This window comes from Aegilops tauschii, chromosome 2, assembly GCF_002575655.3.
Source record: "Aegilops tauschii subsp. strangulata cultivar AL8/78 chromosome 2, Aet v6.0, whole genome shotgun sequence".
NCBI classification, from domain to species: Eukaryota; Viridiplantae; Streptophyta; class Magnoliopsida; order Poales; family Poaceae; genus Aegilops; species Aegilops tauschii.
This window is the reverse complement of record NC_053036.3, coordinates 581,168,152-581,186,111: the sequence shown is the minus strand read 5'-3', so window position 1 is coordinate 581,186,111 and position 17,960 is coordinate 581,168,152. Positions and strand designations below refer to the sequence as shown.

Here is a 17,960-nt window from a genome sequence, read left to right as displayed (position 1 = left end):
ACATGAGATGAAAGTACCCCTAAAAAACATGAGATGTACACATCTATCTATCTATCAAGCGAGGGTTTGCAGCGCCGCCGCCGCCAGGAATTTTTTGGTCCCCTCGCCTCCGGCTGCCATCTTGGCGCCTATAGGTGGGGGGGACCTCGCATCTTCAGAGTGCTACGGTCTTCATCATCGTCTAATGATCATTGTATTTTGTGAGAATAAATTTACTCTCGTTCTTTTGGCGATGCCATGAGGTTAGAGAGCTTCCTATCCTCGCAGATCCGATTATTCGGATCTGATGAGTTTAGCTTGGTGTGTCAAACTTTTTCTGTTGGTTTGATTCTTTGTGAAGTTGAAGTGTTTCATCGATATCATGGTGAAGGTTTTGTGATCCGACGTCCAGCACTTCTAGGGGACCATCCCCGACCCAAGTACGTTCACCGATCAAGGCTTCCCATCTTTTTGGATGGGCGACTCAAGGTGCTTTCAAAAATCATTATTGGTAATGTTCGTACGGGTGAAAGAGTGACAATATCGTTACTCCAGTCTAATTGCAGCCTTTTTACCGAAGTCTTTGGAGTCTTTCTTTTCACAGAGATTGATGTAGCGAAGAAGGTGTTTCCAAGAAATATCATTGTAATTCTTAGTGATAGGAGTTACTTTGTATTTTCCTGGATTTTAGATCCGAATCAATGTACCTGTAATTGTTATGAGTATGAATAAAATTGCAGGTGTTTCTAAAAAAACACTTTAGCTATACGTAAGTCGTCTGAAAAATAATTTTGGGTCAGTCAATGTTTCGGCCATTGATTTTTTGCTTTAGATTCGTACTGTACTATAAGCTGGCTAAGATTTTGTTTTTAACTGACCACATGCTTGGGTCAGTCAACTTGCCACTGGGCGGAAGCCCACGTATGTTCCCAGTCCTCCCTTCTGCCCCTTTGTGTTTCTTTGAAAGAAATATGTTTTTATGTGTTTCTCCTTTTTTTTTGTTATTCTTTATTTGTTGGATTTTATTATTTTCTTTTGTCGGTATTTTTGGGTGTTGGGTGAATGTCAATGTATACATACAAATACTATCAATATGTGTGAAAATTACACTATCATATGATTGTTATTTGTATACTACAAAAAGTGCAATTTTAGTGCAAAGTTGTGTGTAAGTTTTTTTTAACGTTTCATCATCTTTTTTCTTAAAGAGGAATACCAATGCCACTAATTCATTGTTCTTATAAAACTTATTATTTTGATTTTGATTTAGTTATTATTTCATTCTCTTTCTTCATTAAGGGTAATAATGATGCCATTGGTTCATTCCTTCTTAGGATTTTCTTTTGCCAAAATTTCAGTATTATATGCTTATTCTTGCGTATTTTAAAAAAGCGCAATTTTTGTGTATATTGTGTGCAAATTTTGTCAATGTTTGTTTTATATATTTTTTATTTTCTTTGTATTAAAGGGTAATACCAATGTCACACCAATTCATTCTTTCTTAGAAAACCTTATTGTTTTGATTTTGTTTTAGTTTGACTTCATTTTCTTTCTTCTTAAAGGGTAATACCAAAGCCAGTAATTTATTTGTTTCTAGAAAAATAATTATTTTGATTTTGTTCAAGTTTTTTCTTTTTCTTTTTCTTAAAGGGTAATACCATGCCACTAATTCATTCTTCCTTAGAAAACTTCATTATTTTCAATTTTGTTTTAGTTTTTGTTTCGAGTCCAGTCTGCCTTAATGGTAATATGAATGCAACTAATTCATTCGTTCTTACTTAGGAAACTTCTTTTTTATGCAAATTGCACTATTATATGCTTATTTTTGCATACATAGAGAAGTGCAATTCATGTATAAATTGTGTGCAATGTCATTATTTGTTTTTTTATTTCATTTTCTTAAAGGTTTATACGAATGCCACTAATTTATTCTTTATAAAACTTCATTTTGACTTTTTAATTTTATTCTATTTCTTTCTTCTTTATGGGTAACAACAACGTCATTGATTCATTCGTTCTTAGGACACTTCTTTTTCGCGGAAACCCCACCATTATATGCTTATCTTTAATATTATGGAAAAGCACATTTTTTTGTTTAAATTTTTTGTAAATTTTATCATTATTTGTTTTAAAAAATTCTTAAATGGTAATATCAATGCCACTAATTTATTTTTCTTCTGAAACTTCATTATTATTATTTTGTTTCAATTTTTTACTTTAGTATACTAGTATAGGGATGAGAATGCTAGACAAAGTAGAAGCTTTTATGTTGTATGATGTTATACATAGGTGTATAATATTTTTTTTCTTTTTTCTTTTTTCTTTGTTTAGTTTAGGAATAAGAGTGTGATTACGTACAAATATGTGATTGAGCATTAGCACTAAGACTAGCCACAATGGAGAGTAACATACACTAGTAACATACACATATCCCTAGAGGCCTAGACTATGTTACTACCTTCATAGTGGGTAGTAACATAAGTATGGTAACACGCGAAGCCTCATTTATTAGGTTATAAGCTCATATTGCATTTGGACATGTGATGTTACAGTAACTAGCTAAGTTATTCAAACTACCTCTCTCCTCATTAACTCATTGCCACATAAGCAAATTTGCTGAGTTGGACTCGATGTTACTGCTGAAATTACTCCTGCGTGGGAGCATTAAGTACAGAGCTTTCACCAAGCCCGATGCAGTACAAAAGCCCTGCCTATGAACTAGCCTATAACTGCTGCGTTTGTTGGAGGAAAAGGACTCGATAGGAACAACACAGCATGCACATCCTGCTCCGTGAGCTGCGCGGCCTCAGTTGCAAAAGGAAAAAAATGACTGACCCAAGTTTTAAAATCAGTCTCCTGACCACTGGCCACTCCCAAAAAAAAAACATGAGATGAAAGTAACGTGTGACGTGAGCATCTTGCACCCTGCGTGTGCTCTGAAAGTGACTTGTGTCGACGAAAAGGAAAGCACCGGCACATATGCATGGAGACAAGGAATAGGTGAAGAATAAACGCACTACGTTGCTTCTCTTTTGCGTGGCAGAGGAACCGATCCTTACCTGCGGTGCTACTCAAAGCGATCGAGCAGCTCGAACGCTCAATATAAAGAAACACACCTGATCGTCCATCGTCATATATTGTTCACAGACGGAGAGACACCAGGACACCACCAAACTATAGCCTCGCCAATGGCGGACGCGCTGATCGGGCCGCTGGTGGGGAGGCTCCAGGAGCTGGCGCTGAGCCAGGCGCGGGCGCTGGTGGCGGTGAACAAGGACATCCGGAGGCTCCGCGACAAGCTCATGTTTCTGCAGGCCTTCCTCCGGGAGGCCGACGCCAAGCGCCACCTCTTCTCCGACGAGATCACCAGAGTGTGGCTGCAGCAGACGCGCGACGCCGTCTTCGACGCCGAGGACGCCGTCGATCACTACTACCTCCAGGTCGACATGTCAAGGTAAATATACTTATGTTAGTTGCTGCATGCTTGTTTACATAGAGTGATTCTCCACTGTCCGTACGTACCCAGCATGTCTTGTCTTACTCTCGTGGGTGCGCTCCAAATGGGGTGGTCGGTTAGTTTTCTGACTCGAAGAAAATTTGCTAGCAAAACATTTGCTATCCACTGATTGACAAATATTGGCAAGAAAATTCAACTAGAGTGGGCAAAGATGCAAATTTGGACACGATCCAAACAAATTACAAGTAGATGGCGATGACAAAAATATTGGTAGGGTAGCTTTTGGCCACAATCCAAATATACCCCAAAACCTCTACTAGTAAGGGCGTCTCTAACGTTGACCCTCAAACGGACCACATCTATCCGGACCTAACGGTCCAAACGTGTTTTTCCATACAACATGGTACCCCAACCGTCTGCCCATAGGTCCGGACGTCCTTTTTCCAGCAAGCCGCGCCGGGTTGGGGGTGGGGGCTTTGCCGCTTCCTCGCACATTCCCGGCATACTGTGCTTTCTTTCCAACAGGTGCACCGCTTCCCGTGCCACATTCACGCCGGCCCAGAGCCGCAACGGTCGACATTGTTGCCGTGCGATGTGATCGGATGGCAGGCGATACTGACGGCCGCGACAAGACGGGCGACGCCACTTCTATGCAGACGTGTCATTCCAAGAAACCAACTCCGTCCGCAACGCCGCATTGAAGCGAGTTGGCCATCCATTCGCCTAGCCGCAGCTATTTAAGCACGACGTCGGCGCCATCCACGTCCACATCGCACTCTCCACTCCACACATCCGCGCACCTCCATCACTCCCCTCTTCATTCACTCATAGGTGCCAGGCAAGTCCTGGGCCTCAGCTCCGCAGGCGGCTCCAAATCGTGGCGCCGCCGCCCTCACTCTCTGGGGTTGTCTTCCTCCATGACGGTTGGCTCCTCTGCAAAGAAGGAGATCGTCATCTCCTCCAACGACGTGGAGGACCAGCCACAGCAGCAGCTGCTCGTCCTCTCATAGGACGCGGTGTATGCGATGACGGACGCCAAGTACGAGGAGCAAATGGCTTCTCCGCGCCATCAAGCCGGAGCAAGCGCCTTGAGGGCGCAGGAGTTCGCGGATAGGGAGCGGCTACGGCAGGACAGACACAACGCCACGCGGGGCGGAGTTTACTGACTCCGATGTCCCGCCGCCACAAATCCTCAATGACCCAGAGCTCGCAATGAGCAGGACCCTCGACCAGGCAAAGACGACAGCGGAGACCACCACCGCCTCTGGCAGGTCCCATATCCCACGTTCATGGTGGCCGCATCCACACTACGCGTGGCATGGGAGGAAGCAGAGAGGTTCATCCGCGAGCGCTAGCCGGCGACCGGGAAGCCCCGCCGCGACCCCGCGCCCTTCCGTCGCTCGAAGCTCGACGATGACTCCGACAACGGTAATGGGAAAGACGACCAAAGTGCCGTTGTCCAACCCAACATGGTGTACGAGGTCATCGTCAAGTATAGCGTAGATTTTTTTTTTAGTACTTTCTTCTGGCTTTATTTAAAAATTACCTAGATCTTTTCGTTAAATAACGTTCGAAACATGATCGGACATTTGCGGTTAGCTTTGGATGACTGCCTCTCGTATCAGTCTCTAGACACCGGCCCGCGGATAGTTGGGTTTTACACTTTAGGGGTCCGTGTTGAAGATGCCCTAAATCATCCGAATCAGCGAACAGACTTGCCGCCTCTAGGCTCTAGCCACCGGTACAAAGATTGGTACAACAAGCTATGTTGCACCCTTAGTGACAATACATAGTAGGCTTTACAAATATCTAAGTTTATTGATTGAGTAAAAGTAGTGCAACCTATTGAAGAAACCAACATGGTGATACGCGATCCCCCATGTTGCATCGTCATAGTCAGGTGTATCGAGAGTCGGGTGGGACACATGAGGAGTGGTTCAGATGGGCTTAATATATTGTCAAGGATGACAAGCCATGTCTAAATTAGCTCATACTGGAGGCCCGGTACAGCCAGGGAATGGTGGTACGATGGCACATGAGGTTTCTATACCCACTATGGCACGTCCTGGGGAGTATTCCCTAAAAAAACGTCCTGCGGAGTCACAAAGGTCAACCCTTCGTAGCCGAGCAAGGGGGGATAGGGATGGTGAAAAATGGTTGCTTCCTAGGCTACTATATAAAGAGGTAAGGGGAAGCCGTCCAGCGGAGAGAAAAGGACAAAACGGGGCAAAGAGAGAGCTCATTGCACCATTTCTAAACAATGAGCTCGACCCTCTGGAGAACCACAGGAAACTCATAAAGCACGGGTAGCGTATTACACCGCGACAGTGCCTTGTACCTAGGTAAACTGCCACGTCATGTTCTTTGGTGTGTTTGGAGTGTTTTAACCCTTGTCCGAACAATCTAGGAGTTACACCATAGCTCTGAACTCGACGATCACCGCCAACAGTCGCATTGCGATGTGATCTTCGAGTGAAAACCAAGCTCCGTTGGAGCGGGCAGTGGCGACACCCATATTGTTTCCTTCTTGGAGGTGTTGCCCTTTGGTCCTTAACCCTTGTGGCGCGGTGGGTCGGCAACAATTGTGCAAGATGCTCAGTGGTCTATATCCATGGATGCTGGAGAGCGACTCCTAGCTAACGGTGGATGTGCGCCAAGACGGTGGGCCCAGGGCAGGACCGCAACTTTGCATTGCATGGGCGGAGACCTTGTGTTGCGTGGGTACCGAGTTCGTCACCCAGTCGACGCAACAGTGGCGTAGCTTGGGCCAAATCTTTGGAGGGGCAATGGGCTAAGGAGGGGCAAAAGTATGAGATTTAGCCTGTTTTTATTGAACATACAACACAAAAACTAACAAGTAGTAGGTGATTTTTTTCTTCGGCTGGGGGGGGGGGGGGGGGGGGGGCCACCGCCCAGGTTGGCCCCCATGAAGCTCCGCCATTGCGACGCAATCTGCAAGGTTGGTATTGCTGGTATGTCGGGGCAACGGCCCCCGGAAGTTTGGCACAATGTTCATAGTCTATGGGCGGTTGTCTCGGTTAGCATGAGCTACAAGGCGTCCGAGTCATTCACCATTGTGGCTCACATACGAGCAGTGGATGTCAGAGCACTGTCTGCCTAGTGTCAAGTGTCAACGAGGCTAAGCTGCTCGTGCAATTTTCAGCCTCGTTTTCCTTATAAACTTGACCATTCTATTTGGTTTTCAACCCAATTTTACTTATAAACTGGATCAATACCTTTTCTTGGAATGAGATCAATATTCTGGTGGGAGCCCCTACCCCAGTGACGATTTCAAAAAAAAAAACTTGAAAGATGTACAACACACATGCATGAACAACAATATTCTGCACTTATACACATATATTATACTGCAAACAGTGCCCCCTCGTCAAGTCATGCATGTTATAATTTTTTGTGTAAAGCTGTCCATACAAACAATGCCAACTCATCAAGTCATGTATGTCTTTTTCTTTTTCTTTTGAGGTAGTAGAGTGGCACGTTAGTCACAAGTTAAAAAAATTATGTTAATTGCAAGGACGCTATATGCGTCGGATGCATGGAGCAAAAATATGTAGTCCTTTTTTTTTGCGAATAAGCAAAAATATGTAGTCCATGCTTCACATTTTTGTTAAAAGATGATGTCGCATTAAGCAAGTTTCTCTTAATTACAGACAACCATGCATGGGAAAATGCTTAGTATGTATGTATATATATATATATATATATATATATATATATATATATATATATATATATATATATATATATATATATAGATGTTACAAATATGCAATCAAAAGAACAAATGATACTTCCTCTTTATTATCAGTCCAAAAATTTCTCTTTTATACAACCAAATATCACAAATATATTAGAACCAGACCCCACAACAACCCGCGAGATATCATCTACTCCCTCCATTCCACAATGTAGTGCTTCCTCTATCTCCGTGCTTCAACTTTGACCGTAAATTTAACTACCAAGACCGATTGCGGCGGGAGCAAAAATTATATCAGTGAATTCGTATTTGAAAGAAGTTTTTAATTATGTAATTTTTTCACCTGCCGCAGTCGGTCTCGTTCGTTAAATTTATGGTCAAAGTTCGACCTCGGGAAGCGCGGGCGCACTATATTTTGGAATGGAGGGCTAGATAGCTCATTGAAAACCACGCTCACCCGGAACAAGGCTCCACGAGGTGCGACTTTCCTCAAAGTGCATTGTACTCACTTTACCGGGGAGAGCATACATTGGCATCTACACTACGTGTCACCAGCCATCTACCACCACCGGAAACCGGAGAGCATCAAGAAAATGTAGCGAGAGTGACTGAGAGAGAAATGCAAGTCTGGCGGTGGTGCCATGCCCATATACTATGGATTGTCACATGAATCTTATTTTCTACGCCTCTACAGGACCCGGATTTGATGAACATGGTTCCAGACGCACCACTTATGAATAGTAATTTCAAAAAGATACTAGAAAAAAACTTAATATTTTTGATAATATACATAGTCGACCGGTATACTCACATATGAAGTTTCACGAAGAAATGATATCCATGGTATTCAAGGCAAAAATATCAAAATCGAAGCTATATCAGAAACAATATTTGATGAATACTAATGTCTCAATTGTATTTTTTTTCACTAAAAATATCACTGGTGTCAATACTTCACACGTGAGTAGAATGATCGACCAAGTTTGATACGCAAAAAATTTAGAATTTTTAAAATTTTCCTAGTATTTTTTTGAATTTACTATTCACGTGAGTACACACGGAATCATGTTCACCTTTGTATTTTTGAAAATCACACCGCTAATTTCCATTGTTGTAGCCCTCACGTGACTGGGGGCTGGTCCATTTAAGCGGCTTTAGAAACCTTTCACATGAGAGTGTGGCTGGTTTTAGGTGCGGTGACTATATCTCACTTATATCGAGTTGTATCATGCATTCGTCCGAGAGAATTTTTGAGTCGCATTTTAACTGGGGCAATGGTCGGTCGGTTTTTTTTATCTTTTTAGTTATTCTTTTTCGGGGTTTTCTATGTTTCCTCTCGATTTTCTTCATTTTCCTTGTTTTCTTTGTTTTCTGATCAGTTTTCGTCGTTTCTTCCTTGGTTTCACTAGGTTTTTTCTCTTTCTTTTTTTCTATGTTTTCATTCTTTAGCATTAGTTTTATTTTTATTATTTTGGTTTAATTTGTTTCTTTTTTCGGCTTCGTTGGTTTTCTTTATTTTTCATTGTTCCTTTGCCGGTTTTCATACGTTACTTTTTTGTTCAATACCCGTCAACTTTATTCAGTATACAATGTACATTTTTAGTGTACATGTGAAACAGTTTGTTGATACACGTCGAACATTTTTCAAATAGATGATGTCCATTTTTTCATAAATACAAGTTGCGAACAATTTTTTTAATTCATGGTTAACATTTTTAGAATAGACCGTGACCAATTTCTAAATTGAAAATAAATATTTCTTCACACACAATGTATATTTTTCATATACATCAGGAACATTTCTTATACATATTTAACATTTTTTAGATACAACATTATCAATTTTTAAATATATGTTTTGATGTCTACTATAACTTGGTGTACGTTGTATTTTTTTTGTATACATAAGGAACATTTTTTGTACATGTTTAACATTATTTAAATACATGATCACATTTTTCTATATATTTTCCGATGTCTATTGTTTTCATACACATTGTATATTTTTGGTATACATCAAAAACATTTTGTGTACACGTTTAACATTTTCATGTAGAAGATTAACATTTTTTTCCAAATATATGTTTTGATGTCTACTTTCGTCATACACATGACATCATACATTTTTCGTATTCATGTGAAACATGTTTATACACTTTTAACAATTTTTTGAATTGTAAGAAGATATTTGTACATTGTATAAACATTTAAAAAATTCATGTACATGTTTTTTAAACATGTGAACATTTTCTAAATGTCACGAACAATTTTTTTTTAAAATCATCAACAGTTTGATAAAGTTACGCTAACAAAAGAATTACATTGGCAGACAAGGCATGCTACATGTTGAATTTGTTGCAAATTATACTGTAGGGGCCTCCCTTACATTCTTTTTGTCAAAAAAAGTACACTGCATTTTTTTTGAAAATTCGTAATTTTAAATTGTTTTAATTATATTTCTGTTTTGAAATATATATATTTTACAATATTTTCGAAAATAATGATTTTAAACACATGTTCAACATTTTTCAAAAATATCATGCCCATTTTTCAAAAACATGCCAAAATTTCTCAAGTGTTTTTTAACATAATTTTTAAATGGCACGGGCAATTTTCAAAAAATGGTAATTTTAAAAAAATATACATGAACAATTTTTAAATTTTCATGAAGATATTTTTAAATGTGCGGGAATTTTTTAAATGATAGCATATCTTAAATGGTACGAAGCATTTTAAAATTTTCCAAAAAAGTTTATGTTTCGTGAACATTTTTAATGTGTGGTGAACATTGTTAAATTTATAAGTGAAGTAACTTTCGGAATGTATATTTAAAATATTTCTGAGTATAAACAAAAGAAAAAAAATACAAATGAAACTCACGAACGAACGCGAGCTAACAAACTAACACTACTGGGCGGGCCCACTTCACGCTTTTCTTGAGGCGAGGCGTGCGTTTGTCTCACAGGAAGCAAGACATAAACTTGCCCTGGGAACGCTTGCACGAACCATGACGGGTGGCTATGGATTATGGAGTGCCGTTGTATATGCGTGGAGCTTTATGTTTGGGCTATAGGTTTAGTTCCACCCTGTAGTTTTATCATTTTAGGATTCCAATAGATATTTGGGTAGTACTTATATGCTTTTCGGGTCGTAGACCTAAATTAATGGTTTAATTTGCATATACAATCTACTCTAATATTTTTTTGTGCAAATTATTTGTTGTAAAGGTATCCGTGGTGGGCTCGTCCAAGTATGAGATATGTTGCAACCTTTACAACACAAGTAAGCATGCGACACAAATTGTCTGCAAAGGTAAAGGATATCAACTCAAGGCTCGAGGACATCATTGAAAACAAAGACAAATACAGAATGGAGGACACGAATAAGAAGTCTGAATTAACATGGAAAGCTTCTACATCAATATCTTATGCCCACAGAAAGTTGTAAGTGCAACTGGTTTTTTATTTAGCTATATTATCTATGATTAGTTTACTGGTAGTTAGTGTGGCGATTAATAACCTTTGCCCTTTAGGTTTCAAAATTCAGATTTGGTTACCGTTTGTCATGTATACCTCATCATTATGGCATTCTCTCCATGGTTACTTGATGGATGCATTTGTGATCGTGCATATAGGTTGTATTAGATACTTAAAAGTACTCCTCCCATTCTGTAATGTAGTGTGTGTCAGTTTCTTCGAAATTCAAGCTTCTTGATGGCATGATAATTTATTTCAGCATTCATCTAATTGTATTGATTTGATAATCTAGATGTCGATATTTTTTAATAAACTTGGTAAAAGTTTACAAATTTTGACTTTTAAAACACCCTAATATGCACTATATTTTGAAATGGAGGGATAATAGGAGAATAAATTAATTGTACGACTCTTATATGCTCTGTTTGATTACGTGTGTGTATCTGTTTATCTTTCTATCTTATAAGTATGAAATTTTATGACAGTTATGACATTAATCAATGAAGACAAAAATCCAAAACAATAATTTAGTAGGAGAGAGTTATGATGTCCTATATTTATCTTACAAGATCAATTGAGAAGAATTTAATCATGTTAGCTATGATAAACATATTTGGTTCCATGCTTGTAGCTTGTTGAAAGAAAGAGTGCAAGTACATTCTAATCGTAGACTTGTTAAATCTTCACTTTTCAAAGGAAAAAATATGGAGGCATCAAGTAAATGAGACTGGAATATGATGGCTTTAAAATATAAAAAGAATAGTAATTGACTGCGAAAAATAAAATTTGATTCCATCTATAATTTTTCATGTAGAAAAGTCTAGGTAGATGGTCGCATTAGTTTGATTATAGACCGTAGGTTTTTATGTTTCGATGAAAGTATAACAAGATCATGAAAATATACATACCAAATATAAATTTAAAGTCAAAAAAGCATAAAAGTACATGGGGTGCAATATAGTAGCTTATTCTACACCTATTTGTGACTATTTTCCTTTATATGAAATGTGGACTCACCACAAATTTTACTACATACTCCGTTATCACATTTGGTATACTACATGTATGACTATAAAATGGTCCAAAATGATTCTCCAAAATAATCATTGCCACACACCCTTTCCTAGATACCCTTTTTACATGTTGTCGTATGTAATGTATATCTACCATGTAACTACCACCATATGATGACCATACCGATATAGGATGCCTAAGGAGATTTCTTGGTTTCGAATATTGTAGTTGGGCTTACTCGGGAAGTTCTCTGTAAGTCCCAATAGCTATATAGACTCTACAAGGATAAGGAATGGTGCCCCTACGACTATGGAAAGAGGAGACACACTCCGGGAGGAGCTTGTGCGTACCACGATCCATAACACGTTGACCTTATATGAGGAAGCCAAGGACCCATGCAAAGGAAAATAGGTTACGCGTCCTCTATAGGGCATTTCTGACATCAAGCGACATCATCAGGTTGTAGCATCCTAGTGATCTTCTGCCCTAGCTCTAGATTGGTTGGATAGGAATTCACCTCTCGACTACTAGGTAGTAGATTCCATCATGCCTCATCAAGAATACCCATTGTAATATGTCCGCAATATAGCTGCTCCTCAGGGAGGCTCAAACATGTATACATTGTGCCCCGAGTCTTCATTGACCTGTTCCAGGCACGACGCGTCACACCCCCCCCCCCCCTCACATACAGAAGGGTATATGTAAAATCTACCAATTGTCAATAGCAAGCGTCGACCATGCATCGACGATTAATGTACCACCAATCTTACGATGTGCTGACGTCATAGAAGATAGTAGAGGGAACAATGGTGCCCTAAGGGATCTCAATGATGATGATGGTGACACATAGTTTACCAAGTTTCAGGTCCCCAATTGGGTAAAATTCCTAGGTCTTGCCTACTGAGCTTTTTATGAATAATGAGAGGATTACAATGGCTACTATATGGGAGCTAGGTTATAGGTATGTTCATCCCGAAGTTAGTTGCTTTTGGACGCAGGGTCGTCATCCCTTCATATAGATTGATGGGTGCAGCTAATTAGGTTGCTATGTTCAAGGGATACGATAGGATCTAGATCATGGATCGACGACCTCACACGCCCAGCCAAACAATTGGCTTTGACTAGCCCTTGCATATCTGTTTGGATGGCCACAAAATATTGTCCCTACAAGGTCTAATTTCCCTAGGATAGACCGCACTGGACAATCAGGGCTATTACTCTAAGCTGCATAATGTGCGGATCCACTCTAGTAGTAGGGCAGGACATGGAGAGATCCTTGAGGTTAAAAAGTAGGTCGGAACCTCCGCTGTCGCTCGTTATGGTGGACCAGGGTGCAAGACCCCCACAACCTCTAATCAAGTTGAAGAAGGCGGCAAGGGTGAAGCTCATGACTTCCTCAAAGGCCAAGAACCCTCCCCCATGATATCCCTCGATTTCATCTTTGCTTTAGTTGGATAGTGCCAAACAGGTCCATCACCTACATGTAGGCTAGATCCAACTCTTTTGCCGATGGGAATGCTGGTAATTTGGGCATCTTGGGAAGTGGTGTTCTACACTTGGCTGCTTTAGGACTCGACAATTAACTGAGCCTCCTAGTTAGATCTTCCAGCTAGTCCCTGGGAGATCACGAGCCTCCTACTCAAGGACCCGGTCCCAATATTACTTATGAAAAACTTGTCACTGCCACATGCACCTATGAAGCTACCATCATCTCCCAATCACATGCCTGGAGTTTTTTTAACGATGTCGAGGTTCAAAACCAGTCGCATGCTCAAGTTCTAAATCTAAGGAGGTATCATGTAGAAGTTATCAGGGTTAACCAATACATGAGACGCAAGGTTACTCTCCTTTGACCCTTTGAATACCCAAGGCATGCCATCAATCAAGTGGCACAACTAATAATAGGAAGCCTTGTGGTTGTAGCTGGAAACTGCTAGGCACTTCACCCAATCACCACATCCTTTGAGGGCCATCACTGGTCGTGGCATATATGGCAGATATGTTGTCCTTGGGGGTTCTCGATGAGCTTCACCATTTAGTTTGTGTGGATGTCTCCTCTAACAAGCCATCTTCAGCTGCAAGGGCCATGCCCTCCCTGAAAGATGATTCTACAAAGAATGTTGGAGCATGAGAGGGGTTCAGCTTCCTTGCTGGCCACAAGCCATGTCATGTATGTTTCGTATCGAGGGGGCTACTCAACTGATGTTGCCCCTCCTCTGTATATAGTGCTCAATTAGTGGGAGCGTTCTTCGGTCTTTGCCGAGGGGCTCTATCTGAGTGCCCGGAGCATATGTTGTCTTTAGGATGCGCAAGAAGTTTTTTAGGCCCTAGTTTGGTCCCTTAGGTAATGTAATAAAGGTGGAAAATAAAAGGACTTGAAATGAAAACATGGGTAAGGTTGCTAAAGATTGATGCAGTACTGTTTTGGTGCAGTACTGTAATCTTGCCATAAATTTCCAACGAGAGTTAATTATCAAAAGGACGAGAGTTAAATATCAATTTTCAATGATTCTGCTGTAATCTTGCCATAAATTTTGGTGCAGTACTGTTTTGCTTTTGTTGTGATCAAAGGTTGACGGTGTTTGCAAACATATGATGGTTTTGTTCTATTATTAATAAAGTTGAAAGAGAAATATTGGCACCTTGAAAAAATGTTGCAATCATTATTAAGAAATAGTTATTTCTTAGGCACATGATCAAAGGAAACTAGAGATTGCTCTTCTTACTATAAGAATATAAATTAAATATTTAATAATTATTCAAAGCATGGTTTTTCCCTACACGACATGCATTATGAGTAGGTATTAGAAAGGAAAGTTACCTAGGTTCAACCTTCAATACTACAAGTCCGTAGAAAGGATTTATAACGCACTACAATAATATTGAGATGTAACATGATGCATTTAAAGTTTACTTACTAACTACTATGAATTACTAACAAGTAACAATGGTTGAATTAAATGGATGATTTACTACCACCACATGTGCCATACATGAAGATGACCAAAAGAAACTAGAGAATGTTCTTCTTACTCCCACCGAACATAGGAATGTTGGCTTATTCATTAAAAATATACTTACTAAATACTACTAAGTACTGACAATTAATAATGTCTGAATTGCAGGGATGATTTAGTGCCACCACATATACCAATACATGATGATAACCGGAAGAAACTGGAGAATGCTATTCTTCCTCCCACTGAAGAAGAGGATGAATATCATCATCATCCAGTTCTGATATCGGTGGTTGGAAAAAGTGGTGTTGGCAAGACAACTCTCGTTAGAGATGTATATGATAAGATAGATAAGAAAATTTTTATTGTTCATGCAATGGAGAGTTTTGCACCTTATCTGACGGCAACCAATATTCAGCGGCAAATTGTTCAAAAACTAAGAGAAGGTGGCAATAATTTCACAAGAAGCGATGTCAACAAAGCTTTTGATGAAAAAATAAGAGGTCAGAAATACTTGCTAGTGATAGATGGTGAAGTTAGCAGCACTGATTGGAAGGACATTCTGCTTAGCCTCAAAGTAGGTGCTAAAGGCAGTAGAATAGTGCATATCACGCCGCATAAACCTGAAGAGCCACCTATCGGCTATCTTCATGTCATTATTAATTTAGAATCTCTTGGACAAGAGACTGCTGTACAACTATTCCACAAGAGGCTGATTCATATTGAAGTGCAAGACGGGATTTCTCATGATCGCCACCAAGACATCCACAATATCACCGAAGGATTGCCACTTGGTATTGCTCTTTTATCAGGTCTTTTACAAACCAAGGAGTTCCCTTGTGAGTGGACCAATGTATTTGACTATCTAAAGTCCAAGCAATCAAAGCGAATACATAGGATACTATCTGTGTGCTTCGATGATCTTCCACATGAGCTGAAATGTTGCTTCTTATACTTTGCTGCACTGCCGGCCAACATCAAGATTGAAGCCCGCATATTGGTGTGCTTGTGGATGGCAGAGGGATTCCTAAGACCAAGAGGTGGGAAGACAATGGAGAAGGTGGGCTACATCTACTTGAATGAGTTGATTGCAAGGAATCTAGTTAAGCCTGTGCATATGGATGAGGAAGATAAATCTAGTGTTGGGAGTATCTTTGTCACCATCCAGAACAAAGTCCATGAATTTTTGCAGTTTGAAGCACAAGAGGCAAGTTTTGTGGAAGTCCACAGCGGTGATGACATCCCCACATTAACAAGTGCTCGTCGCCTCTCTCTACAGAACTCCACAGATAAATATGCCGTGCTGGCCAGTTCTTTGCCAAAGCTAAGATCCATCTTCTCACATTTTGAGCAAGATCCCAAAGATCCTAGAGAAGATCAAACTTATTTATGTTGCTCGCCTCAACTTAGGAAAATCTCTAAGTGGAAGAGGAACAAAGACATCAAATCTCATATACAAGGATTGTTGCATAGATCTGAGTTCCTTCGTGTGATCAATCTGCAAGGCATCGAGATTGGTAAGAGGTTGCCAGATGAAATAGGCAATGTTGTGCATGTGCAGTACCTTGGAATTACATCTTGTTCTTTGGAGGAAATCCCAGGATCCATCGGAAGTCTCACTAGTCTTCAAACATTAGATGTGAGGGAAACTAGTGTTCGAGAGCTCCCATTGTCCTTCTGGACAATTAAGACACTAAGGCATGTTTTTGGTGGTTTCCTGAAATTTCCTAAGAGAATTGGCAGGTTAAAGCACCTACAAACACTTGACTCCGTACAACTTGATACATTGGATCAAGATTTGGTTGGGACGTTAGGTGAGATGATCCATCTTGAGTACTTAAGGGTTGGGAATTCCTCGGGAGGCAATGTGGTGGCTCTCTCGAAGGCTCTTGACAAGCTTGAGAACCTCAGGACTTTGATCATCAAAGGTGAAAATATTCCATCAAGTTTATTCACTAGTTACACCCATCGCCGCCTCAAGTTCATAGTGCTAGACGGGAAGCTGGATTTGCCATCTAACTTGAATGGTGGCTTTTTTCTTCCTAATCTCATTACACTTTCACTGGCGAGCACAAGTATATCTCAAGAATTCATTGACAGGCTGGCTCAATTGCCCTTTCTTGCCACCTTTTCCTTGTATTCTAACTCCTACAAGGATGACAATATTGCCTTCTCTCCTGATGGATTTCGTTGTCTGAAGAAGCTCATGATTGATGTGGAAAAAATAAAGAGATTTGAGGCAAACAATGCGCTTCCAAAACTCGAAGAATTGGATATTCACTCCCAATATATTGAATATTATCATGTCTTTAAGGAAAACGTCGATCATAAGAAGACTATTGTGGTTGATCTTATGAAAATCTTGTGAAAAAAGGACAGTGTTGAAAGGAAAACGTCGATCATAAGAAGACTATTTGGTTGACCTTCTGAAAAAGGAAAGTGTTGATGCCTGATGAACAGCTATAAATGACACCCATCCGCTAAAATTGTATGATTTACCATGTTATTATTCATATGTACTATGTGGCTACTGGACTCGTTTTATGTTTGTGTGTGTGTGTGTGTGTGTGTTGATAATGTGAACTATGTATTGTGTTAAAGGTTCCGTGTATTCACCTAACTCAAGCAGTCAAGCATGTATAATATGCTAAGTCTGAATTGATTGTAATATTCGTTTGTCATAAATGTTGTCGTAATAATGTGGCAAAAAGTGTGATTGCCATGTCCCTCAAACTCAAAAATATACACTTTAGAGTTTGTTATGGATGATTCAAGGAGAACAATGGAGAACATAGGTGCTTGATAATTGCTTGGGTTGTCGTTGGTTTGAGCATCAGCATCAGCCCTATCAAACATGTTTGTAAATGTCTTGGGTAATACTAGTATGTTATGAGTGAGTGAGGAGTGTCGGCATTTGGTTATGAATGGCAGGGACGTGGCAGTTCAAAAAATGACATGTAAATTGTAGCAGTATGCATGATATAGCCCCTAGTTTAGCACCATGCTTTAATGACATGATAATTTATGTTCTTATTGGTATAATAAAAACAAAAGAAGTCAATATTAATCCTACATGATTATTTTCCATGCTTACAAGCGATAATAATAATACTAACCATCGGATGACCCTTTAAGAAAAAGCATCGATGACGTGAAATGGACGGTTCATATTAATTGGGAGCATCTGAAAACTTCTTAAAAAAAACATGATAGGGGTTTGAAGCACAGTGACAGTGGACCATCTACCTGATTAGAAGATTCTAGAAACATGATTACATGTTCCTCAAACTCACAAACATACTCTTTAGGTCCCGCTTGGATTGTCGGTTGGCTTCTAAATCCACCTGTAAAGATTACAG

At 39.9% G+C, this 17,960-nt stretch overlaps 1 protein-coding gene across 1 annotated transcript; it reads left to right on the top strand.

The window, feature by feature from the left end:
• Nucleotides 1-837: 837 nt before the first annotated feature.
• LOC109736860 (putative disease resistance RPP13-like protein 2) lies at nucleotides 838-17,315 on the top strand. The gene is made up of 3 exons (XM_040399843.3): nucleotides 838-3,433; nucleotides 10,382-10,597; nucleotides 14,770-17,315. Exons 1-3 carry the CDS (start codon nucleotides 3,168-3,170, stop codon nucleotides 16,967-16,969), a joined length of 2,682 nt encoding a protein of 893 aa, XP_040255777.1. The 5' UTR covers nucleotides 838-3,167; the 3' UTR covers nucleotides 16,970-17,315.
• Nucleotides 17,316-17,960: the final 645 nt, after the last annotated feature.